The sequence below is a fragment of the Tupaia chinensis genome, unplaced genomic scaffold (assembly GCF_000334495.1).
Source record: "Tupaia chinensis unplaced genomic scaffold, TupChi_1.0 Scaffold139457_1, whole genome shotgun sequence".
Classification (NCBI taxonomy): Eukaryota; Metazoa; Chordata; class Mammalia; order Scandentia; family Tupaiidae; genus Tupaia; species Tupaia belangeri.
This window is the reverse complement of record NW_006199342.1, coordinates 519,133-535,680: the sequence shown is the minus strand read 5'-3', so window position 1 is coordinate 535,680 and position 16,548 is coordinate 519,133. Positions and strand designations below refer to the sequence as shown.

General features: G+C 38.3%; 1 protein-coding gene across 1 annotated transcript in view; it reads right to left on the bottom strand.

Moving 5' to 3' along the window:
* The window catches only part of PHACTR2 (phosphatase and actin regulator 2), a 193,243-nt gene that overhangs the window by 80,160 nt on the left and 96,535 nt on the right, over nt 1-16,548 (bottom strand). Inside the window, exon 5 of the mRNA XM_006161910.3 lies at nt 2,560-2,799. Coding sequence (XP_006161972.1) covers nt 2,560-2,799 — 240 coding nt within the window. The remainder of the gene's footprint in view (nt 1-2,559; nt 2,800-16,548) is intronic.

Here is a 16,548-nt window from a genome sequence, read left to right as displayed (position 1 = left end):
GTTGGGTCCAGGAACAGCAGTCAACTTTGTGGGAATCCAACACCTTCACCACCATACTACTTGCTGGCTCCATCAATTCTAGTTTTTTTTTTTTTCTTAAGAAAATTCTTTTCTAAGAGAAAAGTTAACTTCAGTTTGACTTCAGGAAGAAAACAGTTATTTTTTTCAATACCTAGAATATAAGTTTGAGCCATGTTACATTTTTCTCCATGTATCTAGAAAGACAGAACTTTGCCGAAATCAACCATGTTGTTTATGTTAACTTGATTTAAGGTCACTAATTCATGCAAGGCTGTGATTAAGAAAAGAAGTATCAGTCTTCTTCAATTACGCATTTTTGTTGTTAACAGTTTATAAAAACAAAAAAGAAAAAAGAAGGGAGATTTTACCACATTTCATTGGCAGAATGGATGAAGGCACTAAACCAGTATCTGGTTATCCGGGGGACAATACCAACTTAGTAATAAAGGAAGAATTTTAACTGGTATTTGTTAAAAATTTAAAACCTCAGAATGAAAATCAAGGACTGCAATGAAATAACTATTCCAGAAGGCCAATATTAACCAAATAAAACAATCACACTCTGCAAAGTTCTAAATGGGCACCAATGGATTATCAGCAGGATTCTGAGGGAGTATTATCAATATTTGATAACAGGCTCCTTGCACAATGGCCTTGCTGATATAACATCAGTGCAAGCCCTGTTTGTCTGGGATAGCTCCTGGAACAGTGCACTCATAAAACAATGGCTAAAATGACTGTACCAGTCTCGTACAGACCGCATGAGTCTATAAATAAATATTCAAGTAAAATATCGGGAAGCAACTCAGAATCTCTCATAAAAGCTGTCCCTGCCACTGTGTTAATCATCTGCTTCTTGTCTGAGAGATGTAAAGAGAGCTAAGCCATGTCCACAGTGAGCTGCTACCATGTGAGATAATGAGGAAGTGGGAAAGTTCGAGCAAGGTAGGATCCTAATTCCCAAAGACCAGTGATTATTTGGAGCTTTTCTTTAAGGAGTTGATGGATGCCTGCCTTCCTGCAAGTACTGCTCCTAGGGTCTGCTAGTTAGCCTGCAAACACACACAGATCCCAATGAGAATGGACCTTGATAGTTGAGGACAGCTGGTCCCTGAGGAAATGGCCCTTAGGTACTGTTGACACATCATTCTGGGATATTTCATTTTAGAACTTATTAGAAGAGACCCAGACACTAAAGGTCAAAGGCAGGAAGAGACACAGGGACAAAGACATGTATTTGCATTTAGGATTCTGTTAGCCTGTCAACTAAACCACTCCCTGAATTTAAGCATTATGAGTATCAATTATGAGGGAAAAAACCAACACCAAGGGAAATCCTTGTAGTCAGGATTGCTAGACGATTGCTGCTAATTTTAAGAAAAATACAGTTTTCCACAATATAATTGTTATGTACATGTTAACATGGGAAAAGCTTCTAAGCAGGTAGAAGTTGATTAATGTCCCTGTAAAAGTTAGGCAATATGGTAGTTGTCTATTCTATTTCACTGTAAGAATGGGAGTTCCACTTTGCACTATGCGTATGTGATTGGAAAGGAAAACTGGATATACGTATATTACATAATGTTTATTGTAGGTCACAAAAACATTCTCTGGCTATTTGTAATAGCAACTTACAACTACACCACACTGGATGCTTTGCCTTATGACAAAACGATGTCTATCAGGGAGCAGGGGACAAAGTATGTAACTTTCAATTCCACTGCAATAGTTCTGACCACAGTAGGGAGTCATGAATGGAGCTGAACCCAGTGATATGAATGCTGTCGTTTTTTAGTAGGAAGATGATGATGGATGCTGAAGATTTAAGATATTAAGAACCAGCAAATCGGGATTAGTAGTTAGTATAATGGCTATGTCACTGAACTGCCATGTAGCTGACCATGGTTCGAGACCCGGACCCAGTGGCTTAAACTCACGCCAGGTGCATGTGCATGCATGCCCAAGATCCTGAGAGGAGAATGGAGAAGAAGGGATTGCTGTGTGGCCATCCCCCCCGGAGGGGGGGGTGATTTCTCACTTTCTGTCTCTCTGTCTCTCTCTGTCTTTCTGGCAAGCGCACACGCCCTATAGCAAAAACCTCTCCAAAAAAAAAACCAAACAAAACCCAGCAAATCTGTCAAATACACGTGTCATGTTCTTACATGCAAACCTAAGATATTTTGAAAGAAAACACAAACCCAAAATCACTCATAAACTCAAATAGGCAGAAGGTTAGTCAATATCTAAATGATCTTCATTCACTGGAAATACTACTTCCTGTATCATTCAATTGGGTCTCATTACAGATAGTGGCTACTTAAGATGAAAAAAGTGTATTCTCCCAAAAACTAATGAGTGGAATTAACTGGTTGATTTTTCTCTGGTAGATGGCAATGAAAGAATCTTCTGGACAAAGCTGACTCCACTGGTGTTACATTGTAAGACAACAATGACCATAACTCTTAGAAGAAACAAGTAGCCCATCCCAGAGCCAAGCACCATAGATTCAACCCCACGATGTGCTGGGGGCATACTCACCAGCCTCTCGGGTCGTGTTTCGGCTTGTTGGCTTGGGTGGAGGGACGGGGGCCTGCTTACCAGGAGCCTTGGTAGTTTTTTTAATGGGAGGCACTTCGTCCCCTTTGTGGCTGGCCCCAGCAGTGGCCCCTTTTGGAGGCACAGGTGTTTTTTTGGGTTTAGGTTTGGGTTTAGGCTTAAGAGGAGCTGAAGGAGGTAGAGCAGGAGTTGCCGGTATTTCAGAGTGGTTTTCAGTGTTCTCTAAAAATGAGAGAGTGAATAGAAGCAGACTGATACAGACACACACCATATAAATACAAGGAGCAAGACACATGACAGCAGTGATACAAACACGGGGCTGCTTGGCCCTTGGGAACCAGAGGGAGCTCTGCACCAGAGACAGCAAAGTTTGGGGTAAAAACAAAGACTGAAAGACAAATGAGGATGTGTTTTCTGGATACAATAATCACTCCTTTTATATATTAAAAAAAAGGTTACACAAGATATTGATGAAGTTAGGTTGAGGACAGATGTAAATGTCCACAAGACAAGGGACTCCAGCCTTGAATCTTTAGTTGCTGGATGACACTATAGGCCATAAGTGCTAGATTTTCATTTAACAAATTTAATACTTTAACAAAACTGAAGGACACCAAGGTGACACATGAGCATATTACACACAATGCCATGGGGTGAGGATTGATGGCCACAGCAAACCACTGGATTCAGTTACCTTTGAGAACTCAAGCCTGATTGGCTTGAAGGGATTTGTGTACAGTCTCACTGTGACTAAAAAAATCACTGATGTTCTAAGCTAAAGAAAACTGAAGGATTTTTGACATAAGGCACAATGGACTGAAAAATGAACTGGTTTCTACTATTAAAAATCTCGAACTCTCCCGGGAGGGGCAGATTTCTATTCTGTAATAATTTCCTCTGCCCCTTTTCAAAGAGTGTCATAACTACAGGCACAGAAGGCACAGAATCCCAAAAAGAATTGACTTTGTTTTGTAATATAAACACAAATAATAATTTTATAAAGACAAAGGTTAAAGTTCATACAAAAAATTCCTAAGAACTTCTCTCCCAAGATTTACATAACTGGAGAAGGATCCATATTAATCTCTCATTACTGAAAGTGGAGATGTCGATGGTTCATTCATTTATTTACCTCCTAAGAGTGACTGGTTGAAATTAAAATATTAAAATATGGTTCTGGTCCAAAGAGCTGAGCAGCATTACTTAAAAATGGAGCACAATAAGAAACAGCAGACAGCGTTAAGACGAGACTAAGCCTTTACCTGATATGTCCTCCCTTTATGAAATGACCAGGAAAGGATTATAACATTGGAATATATCAGACTTATTTATCTTGTTTTGTTTCATATCCTAGTGATTGTGAAGACTTCTCTTTTCGTTTACTACATTCCCCATTAATCCACATATGTGACTTAAGTTACAGTATATAACTAATAAAACTTTTCTGTAGCATTCACCTTTTATCTAGCTTCAGCCATGACGCCCTTCCTAACTGCAGGCAAAGTGACCCTTCCTGCCTCTGATCAACTTCAGACCTACTTACTGTCTGAACCACTTACTCAACTTTTATCAGAGGCTCTTCTGCATCTTTGCCTTTCTGTTTATATATCTTGTCTCTTCAACTAAGCTATTTATCATTTAAAATACAGGAATGGCCCTTTTAAATCAGCTGGTATGAACCAGAAGAACAATTAATCACAAAAGTCAGTTAGGGTTTTGAATGATGCAAGTTGATATGCATTTAAAACATTTGATTATAACATTAAATATATACGTATACTTGACTTTCCAATCTTTTAACTTAGGGCAGAGGTCTATTCTTTAAACACACCTTTGTAACGTTAGCCCCTAGTATAATACTATCTGTGGAGATCAAGCCCAATAATATTGTTCCTGATGAGATTTCAATGGATCTGTGGCACTTGGAATCTTAATTCTTTTTCACACTATACATTCTACATGTTTTATCCTTTTCCTTCAAGGTATATTACTGAGGGACCTTTTTTTGGTTTTGATTTTGGTTTTAAGTTCTAATTATACCTCAAAGAATCCTGGGTTTGGGAAGGAGGACATGGTTTGTCATAGCAGCTGGGAATGACAGTCCCTACTAAGGAGAAAGTAAACAGCATTCACAAACTCTCTGCCAGCTCCTTAGAAGGCTTGGTCTACTCCTCTTTACTCTTCAAACGCTATCAATTATCTATGAGTGTTTGCCACTCTGATGATTCCTAAGTGGTATGTGTGTGAGTGAGAGAGAGAGAGAGAACACATAGCATGCCAACTGTTTGTTTTTCTGACTCAATTATAAAGTCTTTTTGTCTGAAATTTTATACCTCAGACACAACATTCTAAAAACTACATATATTTTCTGAATGTTACTGATAGTTTCTGAAACACTAGTCAGTAAACAGATGCTTTACTGGTATCTAGAAGGTAATGAATTAAGTCAAGCCATATTTGTTTTAGAACCATGTGAACCAAAGATGTGATATCAAGCGACAGTGTACAGGGGTTTTCTCTTTTGAAGAGGAGGTTACCGAAGGGTTACTTACTCATTCTGGCTTGATAAGGGCACCATGCTTCCCAATAATACAGTAGACAAATCAGCTGTTTACTGTTCTTTTAGGCATGGCTCCCTGTACCACGTGAAGGGTTGAGTTCAACAATACTCAACATAAGCCCAGAATTCAAGCAGTCCTCACCTTGCCTAGAATACATTTTAGCCCCAGTCTTCTCTTTTGCTTGACTACTTCCTTCTTGTCTCCTTCAGGTCTTCGGTTTGGAAAATTGACTGTGAGAGCCAATTTTGGTACCTGCTGCAACAAGCTCCTCGCCTTGCTGTGCTCATCAATTCCACAGCACCTTTGCACCTTGCGTGCAGTTGCCAGTATGCATACTCATCTCCTCACAGGTCATGATGTGTGTGGGTTAAGAGCCATTTTCACGCTCTTTTCCAGCACCCACCCCCGCCCCCCCAGCTCGCCTTGCTGTGCTCATCAATTCCACAGCACCTTTGCACCTTGCGTGCAGTTGCCAGTATGCATACTCATCTCCTCACAGGTCATGATGTGTGTGGGGATAAAAGCCATTTTCACGCTCTTTTCCAGCACCCACCGTCTGCCCCCCCCAGGAGAGGCCAACCCATGGTAGACTTTCTTTATTATTTATGGAATAAATAAGTGTCCATCAGTTTTTTGCACAGAAAAACATAGAAAAATATATCATGACTTTCCCTACGACCCAATAATTTGCAGATTTCTTATATTTAAGAGCTATATTTAACAGATTGTAGATCAGTCTTTCTGCTTTTCTGTACTTAAGGGCATTTACTGAGAAGGACTACTCAGATACTAGGAGCTCTGAAGACTTCAGGAAGGAGTCTCCAGTGTCAAGCAGAGGAGGCACAATACTCTGTACCAACTAGAGTCTGGTGCCTTCAGGAACCCGAGAACCATCTACATGGTCTGAGTGACACCTACTCACAGAGCAAGTTGGAAGGACATCACGTGCCATTTGTTTTGCTTTCTTTGACACTGATGTTTCAAACTTCAAAGTATTGAGGTATTGTCTTATAAAGAGATATACTACATATCTAGTATAGAACTTTAAAAGGCATGTGACGTGGTTTTGCAAATATGCCCAATTAATAGAGGAAATAGTGCTCTTGAACAACGTGGCTTAATATAGGGAACACTGCATCTCAGAATCAAGAAAGAACTATCACGGAACATGGGTTTGCATAGTAGTGAGCTCACACAAGCAGTGAGAACAGAAAAGAGAAGTGGCAAAAGTGAATCTTGGGTTGGCTTTCAGAATTAAATGGTGCCTTTCTAAGGAAACAAATCGTTACCTTTGTTCATAAAGCACTTCGCATTTTTTATTTAGCATAATACTCTGTAGCATCATTGATGAACGATGCTCTTTTTGGTCTCAGGAAGTGAGACTAATGCTATCAAGTAGAACTAATACCATTAGGCAAACCAGTATTTCTTGTCATTATCAGCGTGGCTCCAGCGTGTGGACCGTCCACATAGTGTGAGGGAGCTATGCTACCATGGTGGCACATCAGAACTCCCAGCACTTCCATTTCCGTGTGTACCAACTAGCCAAGCAAGAGGCTATCTGGAACTTTTAGATGACCAGAAAGAACAGAATGTACTAACTCTAAGGGAAGAATAGGAAAACAAAAACACCCCTCAACTATTCATGACCCTCTAACATTTGCCATCTTCATCTTGGAACATCAAGGCTTGCTGGTTTAACTAATACAAAACTGTCAGCAACTTTTTTATTAGGTTGATAAGGAAAAGGATTCCTTTAAAGTCTGGCCAATCCAGGGATTGATACCAGACAGGGACAAGGCAAGCACTGAAGATGGCATGGTTACATAATGAAGGATGCAATTCTTGAATATGAAAATCCCAGACTGGAGACTAATCACAGATGGTTTTGAAATTTAATGGTTTGGTGAAACAGGACAGTTGAACTCAAAAACAAAAAACAAAAACATCACTACTTGCATTGATACCTTCAACTGAATCCCTTTAAAATTGGTGTGAGTCTATTGTCCTTTTTATGTTCCGGGAATATGTCATTAGAAGTATTAGTCAATTTCTCATAATCAGGTTTCATTAGCTTAACCATAGTCCTTGACTGGAACAAGGCTCAGTAAAGCCCTATGAATACCACACTTCTTACTTGAGTAAAGTGAAATAATAAATTTCTAACAGATTATTAACATAAGCTTCTAAAGCTTTTAAAGGTTAATTTATATGCAAATAATAAATGGTTATGGACTTCCTGAGATGATTTAAAATTACAACATCTATTTAACAGGATTATCAAATGCTCTTTTGTTTCTTTTGTCTTTTGGAGTATCAGGGTCCAGAACAGAGAAAGAGAAATTCGATTTCAGCAGTTTCTAACAATTCTGAAAATGCTTGCAGAACCCAGACTAGGTTTGACAAAATGTTTTTGCCACTCAACTCAGAGGCAGACCTTATAGAACAGGAAATAATCTTATTTCCTGAGGATTCCTTTCTGTACTACATGGAGTCATCCGGAATCTCCCAACAAAGCCTTTCCTGTGGGAATTTCGGTTCAGGTTTGCGTAAGTACAAGGAATGGAAGTTCCACCACATAATAGCAGTGGTATCAAGATGTAATCAATCCATGCCAGGAATTTGCGAGTGTTCTGGGGGTCGGTCCTTAATAGATGTGTATTTTGCAGGTATCTCAAATCTATTATAACACAGCCATTCTAGAAACTAAAGTCTCTAAAGAAGCCTTTAGGGAACAGCATAATTGCATGTGGGACATTCTGAAATTTCCACTTGCACTGACAAATCACAGCACATAGGCTGGGGCAATCAGCCACCAGAGTAACCAAAGTCCCTGGCGTCTCTCAAAACTACCCATGGGGCACTGGGAAATGTCCAGAACCTATAATATTGAGTGTGTGAGTGCCCCCAATCACATTCCTGCCACAGGGGAGACAGTGCAGGACTGAAGGAGTTGTGGAATTTGCCATTTCTCCAGGCTGGATTGCTTGCAGGGGACGGTTATAACAAGCAGAAGACAGCGAGCGTCCAGACTTCTCCTATTTTAGAGATTCTGAGAATATGCTCCCAAAGAAAGGAAAGTATTTCCAGATAGCCTAATCATCAAAGAAGTTATTCTTTCTGACATTTGCCTTTAATTTACTCTCTTTAATAAAAAAAAATCAAATGATATGTCAACAGAGTGGATCTACTGACTTGATAAAATCATCTTATCAATGTTTCTTTTTTTTTTTTTTTTTTGTATTTGCAAACCTCCCCTCTGTAGACTCCACTGGCTTTAGTCACTCTTTGAAGCCTAAGATCTGGTTCTTAGCATTGAGCTGTACTAATGTAAAGATATGGGGTTTCTCTTTTTTTTTTTTTTACCTTTCTTATCTTCTGCCTTTTCCTCCCGAGGTGGTGTTTTTTCAGATACAGAGCCATTACCTTCTTCAGATTTTACTATATTTTCCTCTCGGGTAGCTTCCTCTCCGATGGGTATCATGTGCCCGTTTGAATTTTCAAAGTTAACTGTTACATCTCCATCTAAAATGGGAAAGAAACACCTAGATGTCTAACTTGATGGCTTTTTAAAAATCAGTTTCCTAGAAACCAGGGTTATGGGATTTGGGTTCATGTTTCTTTTTGTGGGAACCAAATGTACCCCGCAGTGTTTTACCATATTTTCCTACATAATTTGTTAAAAAACAAAAGAGCAGGAAGTCCACAGTTTTGGAGGAATGTGGATATAGAGGGAATGTCCACATGCCATTCTAAGACAGGAGAGATGATTATCCTAATTATATAATATTCCAGGGCAGCAGAGTCTCTCTGCTTTGTACTTAGGTTTTGTTGAAGTCAACACTTACGTGTTTGTCTTTCAGAAACTAAGTGATAAAAAGAATAATCTGGAAAATGAAATAGACATTTTAACACTACCACAAACACAAGGTGAATGCAAATACACGAAGAACATGAAATGTAAATTACACATATAATTAGTGGGAGAATATGGAAATTCTCAAGCACCACTGTCTTCAGAGTGTAGTCCATGTGTGAAATATTAGTTCACACAGAATAAAATTGCTACTCCATAGTCAGGGAAAAGATGGTAACAAAGCTAATTTTATTTTCATTTTCTTATTTAAGGAAAGATTTTAAATGTACTCAGGTACTTAGTATATAACTGATTAAAAATTCCTTAAGTTGGCCTAATATTTCAAAAACATTGAGGGAAAAACATGAAAAAATAATTACAGAGGAAGTTTTAAAAATCACAGATAAGGGGCCAGAGGGTGGCATGGTGGTTAAGTCTGTGGACTCCCACATAGCCAACCACGGTTTGAGTCCCAGAACCAGCGAATTGCTTTATCACTTTTCCTCTCTCTTCCTCTCTCTGTATCTCTCTGGTGAGTGCATGTGCCCTGTAAAAAATTTTTAAAAAATGATGATAAATAAAGTTAAATAAATTATTTAAAAAAAATCACATCTAAAAATAAAATTTCCAATATCTATTACAATTCATAAAGACCAATTTTTACCCCTGGCTTTTCATAACTCCTGTGGGGAGAGGTTTCTAACATGAAAGTGACTTTGCCAAAACTTTTAATTCACTGACGCTTGAAAAATTAACTCTAGGGGCTAACAGGTGACATGGTGGTTAAAGACAATAGACTCCCACATGGCTTACCACAGTTCAAGTCCCGGACCTGGTGACTTGCTTTCTTACTCCCCACCCCTTTTTCTCTCTGTGCCTCTCTGGTCAAATTAAAATAAATAAATAAATAAATAAACATGAAAAAATAATTACAGAGGAAGTTTTAAAAATCACAGATAAGGGGCCAGAGGGTGGCATGGTGGTTAAGTCTGTGGACTCCCACATAGTCAACCACGGTTTGAGTCCCAGAACCAGCGAATTGTTTTCTCACTTTTCCTCTCTCTTCCTCTCTCTGTATCTCTCTGGTGAGTGCATGTGCCCTGTAAAAAATTTTTAAAAAATGATGATAAATAAAGTTAAATAAATTATTTAAAAAAAATCACATCTAAAAATAAAATTTCCAATATCTATTACAATTCATAAAGACCAATTTTTACCCCTGGCTTTTCATAACTCCTGTGGGGAGAGGTTTCTAACATGAAAGTGACTTTGCCAAAACTTTTAATTCACTGACGCTTGAAAAATTAACTCTAGGGGCTAACAGGTGACATGGTTGTTAAAGACGATAGACTCCCACATGGCTTACCACAGTTCAAGTCCCGGACCTGGTGACTTGCTTTCTTACTCCCCACCCCTTTTTCTCTCTGTGCCTCTCTGGTCAAATTAAAATAAATAAATAAATAAATAAAGTTAAATAAAAATAATACTTTAAAAAAAGGTGAACTCTAGTTCATATGTGGAAAAATTAAGATGCTTTGCTACTACTATAGAAGAAAAAATAATGAGTTGAAGTTCTGACTTAGCAAGCTTACAGAAATGTATGTGGAGCTTTTTACATGCATTTTTTGATAATTTTATTTTCACAATTATTATCAAACAATTTTTCAAATTTTCAGCAAATATATTGAAATCTTAGATTCAGCCATAAGACCCATTACCCTTCTTAACAAAAACAGGCATGACATTTTAATAAATAAAATACATGTCATGGAATTATGTCATATTCAAAACAAGAAACTAATTGTTGCTTAGTTATATAACTTCCAAGAAGCTATAATCTGATTCATACATTAAACTAAAGTAGACAATAATTACTGCAAGTAAATCTTAATTACTATAATAAAATTAAGGTAAGAATTTTTAAAGGCGCATATGTCAACCCAAAAAGAACCCAAAAGATCTGTGTGTATATGTGTGTGTTGTTGTAGACAGGGTCTCACTGTGTCATGAGCCTCCTGCCTTGGCCTCCCGAGTAGCTGGGATTATAGGCAAGTATCACTGTACTGGTGTTTCAGGGTGGGCCGGGAATCAAACCTGGACTTCCCCTATGGCCTCAGCCTGCCAGGCAGCTCCATCCAGTGTATGCTTGGACCTCAAAAGATTTTAATTCCTATTATTAGGTCTATTATTAGGTCCTGAGCAATGAGCCATTAAAAAGGAGAAAGGGTCACCAATATAAGTGAAAATAACCAGATAAAGTGAAAATAACTTAGGAATTAAAAACTCCAAAAAAGAGAAAACCACTTGTTCATATAAAAATACTCAGTTTTTAACTCAAACATAAATTTATCTTAGTTTTTCATTTTTACTTTAGCTAGTAGTAAAATATACTGAAGACCCTTTAATGACAACTCAACTCTACTTTAAGCATTATTACAGTATAAGTCTTTAGTGGATTAAATCATTGATTTTTAAAATTTTGAACAGAAAAACTAGAAGGAAAATCAAATAGTTGTGGCATAGAAGAAACTGAATCATCAAGTGATGGAAACAAATTGTCAATGATGCAGAAAGGTACTTACTTTGGGGCATGAAATAAAGCAAGAAAAACTGTAGAAAAAAGAGACATGTTTTGATAAATATGGAATTCAAGAGTAAAACAGAGGAGAACTGAAGTTCTTTATTCATGGGTATGTGTATTGAAGAGGTTTTCTAGTATTGCGTGTTGAGAAAGTTGTTTTAGGATTAAAATAGGTAAGTCCTGGTTACAGTGTATGTATATAAGTAAAATACAAGCCCAGCAAAGAAATGCAATTGAAGATGCAGAGCGAGGCAGCAGGTTAAAATAGGAGGCCCATCCAATGAGTCTTCCAGAACAATTTGTAGGCAAAAGAAAAGAGAAAACTCTGAAAATATTTGTAAGCTGAAAGTCAAATGAAAGCTCAAGCACAAATAGAAATAAGTGGTTAAATGAAAAGCAGGAGAGAGTTTGGCAGGGTTTATTTATTTCTGGTAAACAAGTGAATGGGAAATACAGTCAAAGGAGGAATAGATGTAAAGCGAAAATCATGCACAGTAAAGGCAGAAGGCAAGTCATTTAGGAGGTTAAAAGTAAACCACAGGAGAAAAGGAAAGGAGGATGGCAGATAGGCAAAACCACCTAAAAACTCTCATGTTAACATGAAGGGAAAGATGGAAGGAAAGGACTAGGGATAAGGACCAACTTTGCCTAGTCCAAGGTCTACTTGACCATGGACTTCTCAGGAGAGATGACCGGTGGCTGAACTTTTAGACTGAAGGTATATCTGGTTTTAAAAAGATAGCTAAAAGGAATAATAATAATAATAGCAAGGAGATATAATACGAGCAGCATGGGATGGGGATCGACCCAAAGTATTAATGTATGGAGAGAATTAAGAAGTCTCGCTGGTCCCCTGGGGGGGAAAAAAAAAGGCCTAAGTGACAAGCACTGTCTAGAGTGCAAGGTCAGGGAGGTCAAGGCCAAGACTGAAAATCTTCCCTGGCAGAAGAGAGGAGGCTGTCACCAAGAACAGCAGCTTCTATCTCTCGGGACAAAATCCTCAAGTTAATTCTTTTTGGGAAAATGACAAAAAAAAAAAAAAAAACAAAAACCTGTTTTCTCCAGACCTTAGCTAAACAGGAGGAAAGACTCTATTTAAAGTAAGCATTCATGGGAACTGCTAAACATTCAGTCATTTCTGTGGTTCTATGTAGGGACTGTATAAAAGGTGGGAGGTAAAAGTCTTCCCAAACACTAAACTATGACAGGTTAAAAACTGAGTTATGCCTTCCTAGTTTAAGGCTATTAATGTTTATCTGCAAAAGTTAAATGAAAAGATCAAACAGGGTCATGTTTCTAGGGAAAAAAAGCATGTTGGCCCCCAATTTGTAATCTAAGATGCAAATAGTTTGATTGATTAGACAGAATAAAAACTAAGTTGTACTAAGCATTTTTTTAATTGCCTATTGCGACTTGTTTTTTGAAAAAGTAAACTTTTTTTTAGACCTATAATTTAATTAATTAATTAATTAAGCTATAGGGTACATGTGCTTGCTACAGAGAGATGCGGTGGGGATAGGTGGTGAGAACTCAGGGAGGATGGCCATGCCACAATCCCTTTTCCTCCACTCTCTTCTCGAGATTTTGGGCATGCATGCACCCGCACCTGGTGTGTTTTTAAACTATGTGATCTGGGACTTGAACCATGCAACTGACCAAATAGGATCCAGCTGCCTAACTACCGCACCACTTGGCTGGTCCTCTACCTATGTTTTTTAGTTAGAAAAAAGAGGGTTTCCCACCTCTATCTTTAAGCCCACTAACTGTCTAATTGTATATTTTCCATTTAAAAATATTTTAAAATAAAGAATAGGAAATAAATGCACCAGCCCACTCCATACATCTGACAGCTCAGCATGTACTTTCAGTGACTACTTAATATCTCTGCTGAGCCCAGAGAGACTGGACAGGAGATTAATTTCGGTTCTGCAAGCTTAACTCAAAACTTAAAAAGTTAAGAATGTGCTTTGTTTTATTTTTAAAAACCCCAGATAGGAATTAAATAGCTTCCAGGTAATAGAAAATGAGGGCAGACATAAAGTTCATACAAAAAGTAGCGGAAAATTTGCTAGGTCAGAAACTGACGTAAAATGCACAAATCTGTGAGAGTGCAAGAAAGATGGTCTTATTCACTCCAGGTTTCCCTATTTTCGTTGAAGCAGGAAAAAAACAACAAGGCTTCTCCCAGCTCCATTTTGGAATTAGTTAGACGTTGGAAAAAGGATATCATTTCTATTTATACTAGTGAATATAAAAAAAGTTAAGTTCTTTGCAAGCAACGTATCATGAAAAAAAAATACTATTATTTCAATTCCAAATTAATAGCATTTTATTTTTTTCCTATAGTAATACTTTACTCCAGTAAATGTTTGGGTGGGGGGAGCCATGAACACTGTTGTGATGTCATGTTTTAACTTTTTTCTTTTTTAAGGATTGCCTATTTTGTTTAATACTTGCATTGTTTCTATTGTCCTTAACTTTCAATAGTAGTGGGAATGAAGAAAAACATTCTGTATCATTTATTTGGAAAAATAGCCAGTGTTGGTGTCTTCTTCTGAGAGGCAATCAACTAATGGTTTTTTTAAATCTAATCTCTGTCTTTTCTGAGCAAGATTATTCCTTGGGAGGATAGAGAGAAAAGGGGGAAGACTAGAAGTAGGGGAGAAATGCTTGTCAGTAAATAATCATTGTTAGTGAAAAGGAGAGGCAACTAAGATTCAGATAAATGAAAATAGCATACTGGAGAAGTTACTTGGGAGAATGCATAAAGCAGGTTAAGTGAATTGGTCCCATGCCTTATGTGTACATTCAAGTGTATCATATGGTATAAAGGGCAAGAGGCATGTTTGCTATCTCTTTTCTGTTTTCTTTTACTGATAGTCTTAAGAAACAAGTAAGACAAGAAACAAGCAAAAGCTTTGCATTTACGCAGACAATTGAGTTTAACTTGAATAGAAAGACTGAAGCTCAAGAACAGAGAAGAGAAAGAGTCATGTAAGCATCAGTACCTTATCTGTATCTCTAGCCACAGGTGTACCTTTGTAGAATTTGGGGTTTCGAGTGACACTGGTGAAGGATTCACCAGGAAAGTTATTGGGTTTCTTTTCTAAAATATGTCAGATGCGCTGCAGCCTACAAAGCCATGCCGCATTAAAGCCCCATTCTTGAAGTGTGGTGCTCACTGCTTTATCTCGCAAAGACTGTGATCATTTTAAATTGCAAAAGAAAAATGAAAGAAAGATCAAAGAACGAAGGATCAACTTATTTTAAATGTATGATTAATTTCCTCACCTTGATCAGGCAATTCTTTAAGAACTCCCCTTCTTATCAGCTCCTCTCTACTTTGTCTTGTGGATATCTTCCTTTCTAATACTTTTGAAAAGAATAAGCACAAGTGAGAATCAATGCATTGCTTAAAATAATTATGAAAAACATACCAAGTAGAATCGAGCACATCCATTCTTTGTACACGAGGGCTCAACCCCCGCTGTTAGCAAAACATGAGACTGGAGTAGAATCAACACAGCTAGGAAAGGGGCTGAGGACACCAGCCTCTGCCTCTGGTCTTTCAAATGCTAATCTTTGGCCAAGAGTTCAGACATATGGTTCCATACCAACTACAGAGCACAAATGCCACTTCTCACCTTGAAATGGTCCTTTCTTGAATAATGATGCATTCCAAATCAAATACTTCTATGGCTATGCAGAATATGTAGAGGACATGTATGCTTAAGTTTAAAACCAATCACCCACACGCTTTACTTCAATTTTCTTTCATATAATTTTTGTACATTCACTCACTATATGGCATTGCAAAATGGATTTTCCCAGCATCAATACACTGCATATTAGTCCACTTAGCAATATTATCATACATGTTATCATCAAACATTTTGTAAAATATTCAGATAACTCATCTGAATCTCAGAGAGACTATTTATCAAGTGTTTTGTTGCATGCGCCTATTACAAAAATCCAACACATCGTATTTTTGAAACTTTTCCCTGACAGTCACATTTTCTAGAGGGTTCCGGTATATCACCTGATAAATCCTAAGTCATAGGAGGATGGAGAAGGGAGTTAAGAACAGCCAGCAGGCCCAGCAGATGGCATAATGGTGATGTTGCTAGACTCCCAAGTAGTCAACCGCAGTTCAAGTCCCAGATCTGGTGGCTTAAACTCATGCCAGGTGTGTGTGTGTGTGTGTGTGTGTGTGTGTGTATGTGCCCAAAATCCTAAGAGGAGAAGAGATTGTGGCATGGCCATGTCCCCTGAGGGGGTAATTTCTCCCTTTCTATCTCTCTCTCTGTAGAGCACACACATCCTATAGCAAAAAATCTCTCTTAAAAACAAACAAACAAGGGACCAACAGTTAGCGTAATGGCTATGTTGTTGGACTCCCATGTGGTCGACCGTGGTTCGAGTCCTGGATCCGGGGGCAACTCACGTCAGGCCCATGTGCATGCGTGCCCAAGATTCCAAGAGGAGAAGGGATTGTGGCAGGGTGATTTCTTGCTTTCTGTTTCTCTGTCTCTCTCTCTCTCTTTCTGGCGAGTGCACGCAGCCTATAGCAAAAACCTTTCCAAAGAGAAACAAACAAACAAACAGGCAGCTTTCACAGGTCTGTACAGGGATATGAATATCCACACTGATCCTTCTCCCTTCAAGAAAAGAATCTGAAGTCCTGGTACAACCTCAGAACGGAGTGCAGCAGCTCAGTAGTATTCACCTTGTATACGTACGATGTGGTTCCTGAACACTACGTGTCTTTGTAACCACCAGCACCATAACCCCCTTTCAGGAGCCAATAACTTTAATACGCGGTCACATCACCTAATGATTTTTTTTTTTAGAGGTTTTTGCTATATGGCACGTGCGCTCGCCAGGTAGACAGAGAGAGACATAGAGACAGAAAGCGAGAAATCACCCCCCAGAGGGGATGGTCACGCCGCAATCCCTTCTCCTCCATTCTC